Consider the following 3,875-nt stretch of genomic DNA (forward strand, 5'->3'; position numbering starts at 1 on the left):
ACCGTAACTACTTGTAATGGGCCATTACATTGGACTTTTCTCTGTGGCTACTACAGAGCATTTCGTCTATCATGGCTCCAGAGGGCTTTTCTGTCAGTAGCATCTTGCTTATTAGAGTAATTTTTGATTGCAGTCTTGCATGACATGATCATGTTTTTTGTGGTTTCTCTGTGTGTTGTTGGTCTTTGTGTCAGGGTTGCAGCTGCCCTGCGTGGTGATGTACCAACACTAAAGATAAGGTAGCATAGATTCATTGTCATGTGACAATACATGTCTCTGGATGGATTCTTTTGGCAAAGATCCTACTGTCCATCTCTGGGTAAGTAATCGTAGATGGCTGCCAGTTATTTTCATAGTTTTGTGGGTGTCTGAGGTTGGACTCTTGCCTTCTGGAAGCAGCAGTTTGCACGGTAGTCAATACATTGAGGGCTCAATGGTTGGTGTTCTTTTAGCTGTAGTTAGAAGTTATATGCCACTTAGGCATATAACCAGTTAGGCCTTGGGTGTCGTCGAGCTATCGATCGGTGTCCAGTTGACTGCCTTACATGGATTGTTTGGTTTGGTTTTTCAGATTTGGAGCGACAAGCCCCATGCCAAAGGGTGAGAGAAGAGGTGAGCTGAGTGCCGGATGAAGGTAGGCAGGTGCCCAACGCCAGAGGAGCGGCGTGACTGTCAGTGGTTCTGATGAGCTTACACTGTTTTGTTTTCATTTTCTAGGTGCAAATCAAAATGTCAAGTGAGAGATCCATGCTGGAGCGGATTCTGGCAAGGTGAGTGATGACCACTGTGCTGCAGTAGCAATTTGAGGTGTCATATTATTGATGTAGCTAAAATCATACCGTGTTTTTTGGGTTTGACAGGTGGGGGGTGGACCGAAGAAGCTGAATCCAGGTGGTCAAGCGACCAAGGTAAAGGAGCTGTTTGATCTTCTCGGTGTTCACAGTGTCTACACCAAAAGCCCATCGATATCCCTTTGGGTCCTTGAAGTACCCTCTCTGGAGGTAGTCTATGCCAAGGATTCAATGGGCCTCTGGGCCAGTCACAATGGGGTGCTTTTCCCATTTGTCCCCTGTTAGGCTCACCTCAGCCTCCAATACAGAAAATTCTTGGCATCCCCCTGTCACTCCTGAGATCCAGATGGGTTCTGTGCCCCTATACCATGATGGCACCAATGTACACTGTGCACCAGTATCTACTAAAGCTTTATACTTCTGTGGGTCTGATGTGCCAGGCCATCAGATCCACACAGCCCAGTATACTCTGTCATCCCTTTCCTTCTCCTGGCCGAAGGCAGGGACCCTCTATTCCTGTTCCTCATCAAAATACTCGCTGTCTGACCTTTGCGGTGCCAGAGCAGAAGTTCCCTCACCAGGATCAAGGGAGGTGATCTCAGTTCTTTTATGTCTGGGAGATCATTGATTGCCTTCTCGTGTCTTTGCAGAAACTACGCTGACAGCCTTCTTGGGTGATCACTTCTTAACAGGTGTCTTCCCTCTCAGTTCACATACACGGGCTTCCAGCTTGGAGGTGGGTTTACCATCCCACTTCCTCATGTCCTTCCCCGGTCACGCAGGAAAAACCAGAGTGCACCACATGGCATATGTCTAGGGCTTCCTTTCCCTCTGACCGGTGCAGGAGAGGACTGTCTTCTTGGGGCACCCCTGACAGCTAAGGTGCTGTCCCGTAAGAATGAGGTACACAGATTTTCTTCAAAGTTTTGGAGCCAAGCAGATACTCTTTCCACAGTCAGTGTATCCATATCTGAGTAATACATTGAAGCCAGGCTGCTAGACACAGAGGCACTTTGAACCACCTTCCTCCACATGGCCCATGTGCACAGGACATCCTCTGGATCTTTTGGGAATTCATCTTTGTCCAGATCGCTGTAGATGACTTCCAGCACTGTTAGTTCTCTCACGTACAGGATGCCTTTATCTGCAGTAGTCCGCTTTCCTGGCGAGGTTGCAAGATCTTCCTTGAATGGATATCTTGCCTTTACACGTGAAAGCAGCTGTCTCCAGAGACTGCAAATTGCTGTCTCTTTTGCAATTCCTCTCTCAATTCCCTGGTCTCTAGCAAGGGATCCAGCTGTTTGGCTTCCCTACCTTCCAGCTGTTGACTGTCAGCCCAGTTATCCCAGCATTGGAGCATCCAGGCAGCAATAAGCTCACCCAGCTGGCAGCTGTAATCTTTCTGCATGTCTCGAAAATCTGATGAGGTTAAGGACCGAGTAGTTTCTGCTTTCTGTTTGATTTCTCTTACTTCTTCCTCTGGCTTCCTTGTTGAAGGACCGGCTTTTTGATCAGATAGTTCTTCCTCCCTTGTTAATCGAGGATATGGACCAGTTGCTTTTCTTATCCACTGTTTCTTCTTCACTACTGGGGCAATTACTGTAGTTGTTGTTGTCTGGGTTCCTATCTCAGCCATGGCGTTCTCAGATGTAGTTTGAGTTCCTGCCTCAGCCACAGTCCTCTGAGAGTATTGAACTGTGGCTTGATAGGCACAGGCCAGGCCCCAGTACAGGGCTAGAAGCTGCTGATTTTCACTGGGGTAGGTAAGACACCCTTCTACCAGGTGGTGCGTTAGTTCGCCAGGATCGCTTGCCTGTTCAGGTGTGAAGCCCCAGGTTATGGGAGGTGATAACCATCCTAAGAATCTGCCCAAATCCTTCCACACACCCTGCCACCCATGGACCAGCCGCCTCAGGGCACTTTTCAGTGTTGCCTGACCCAAAATATGTCTTCTCTTATACCAGGATGATGCCAGATTCCACAGAACCCATACCATGCCAAAAGTATTAATGAGTAGTATTAAACAACTCCCATAAGGGTGAATGAGAACCTTGGGAGCCTGCATAATAAAATCATCCACATCAATTTCAGGTAGGGAGAGGGAGATGGATTCTCTCATCTTCTCCACAATATAGCTCCCGATGCACAACAAGGCCATCGATACCAGGGCAGAGCTATTGTTTGTGCTAGCATGTTCCCAAGCTCCTTCATCCTCCCTACAAAACAGCTTCCCCAGCACAATAAAGCCATCAATGTGAGACCAAAGAACATAGCAACTGTTTGTACTAGCATGTTCCCAAGCGGAGCGAAATAAAGATATAAGCACTGCAACTAACAAACTCCATGACCTGCACAGGAGTTTGCTGCTTAATAGCTACTCCAGCTACAGTACACTTAATGCAAAACTGCTGTTATCGTGCCTCACGTTGGGCACCAAAAAGACGGTGGTGGTTTGGGCCTGGCCAGATGCCATGTGCCCACCAAAGCCACTCTATCACTCTCATCCCCTCAGCTGGACAGGAGAGAGAAAATGTAACAACAGGCACGTGGGTCAGATAAAGACAGTTTAATGAAGCAAAGAGCCGCGCGTGGAAGCAAAAGCTAAACAAAAGATCTTATTCTCTACTTCCCATCAGCAGGCGATGTCCAGCCACTTTCTGGGAAGCAGGGCTCCAGTATGTGTAGCGGTTGCTCTGGACGACAAATGCGAAATGAATGTCCCGCCCTTCTTCCTGTTTTCCCCATCTTATATTGCTGAGCAGACGTCATGTGGTATGGAATATCCCTTTGGCCAGTCTGGGTCAGCTGTCCTGGCTATATCCCCACCCAAGTTTTTACTCACCCCCAGCCTACTGGGGAAATGTTGGGGAAACAGCCTTGATGCTGTGTGAGCCCTACTCAGCAGTAGTCAAAACACAGGTATGTTATCTAGCTACCACTGCACAGCACGATGAGGGCTGCATCTCAGGCAGACCATTACAAGAGCTACAGTACATGAGTTCAAGTTTGATACCTCTGTGGAGTTCGACAGAAATAAAAAAAATAAGCAGCCAAGGAATAAAGGAATAAAGTTGTAATAAGGAG

General features: G+C 47.7%; 1 protein-coding gene across 1 annotated transcript; it reads right to left on the reverse strand.

Annotated features, from left to right (window-relative positions):
* Positions 1-1,301: 1,301 nt before the first annotated feature.
* On the reverse strand, positions 1,302-3,264 carry LOC147416296 (uncharacterized). The gene is given in 5 exon segments (XM_086460811.1): positions 1,302-1,567; positions 1,570-2,088; positions 2,091-2,963; positions 2,966-3,116; positions 3,217-3,264. Coding segments are annotated over 5 exon segments (1,857 nt in total).
* Between the last annotated feature and the right edge of the window lie 611 nt (positions 3,265-3,875).

Source organism: Leptosomus discolor, chromosome 1 (assembly GCF_034619465.1).
Source record: "Leptosomus discolor isolate bLepDis1 chromosome 1, bLepDis1.hap2, whole genome shotgun sequence".
Taxonomy (NCBI): Eukaryota; Metazoa; Chordata; class Aves; order Leptosomiformes; family Leptosomidae; genus Leptosomus; species Leptosomus discolor.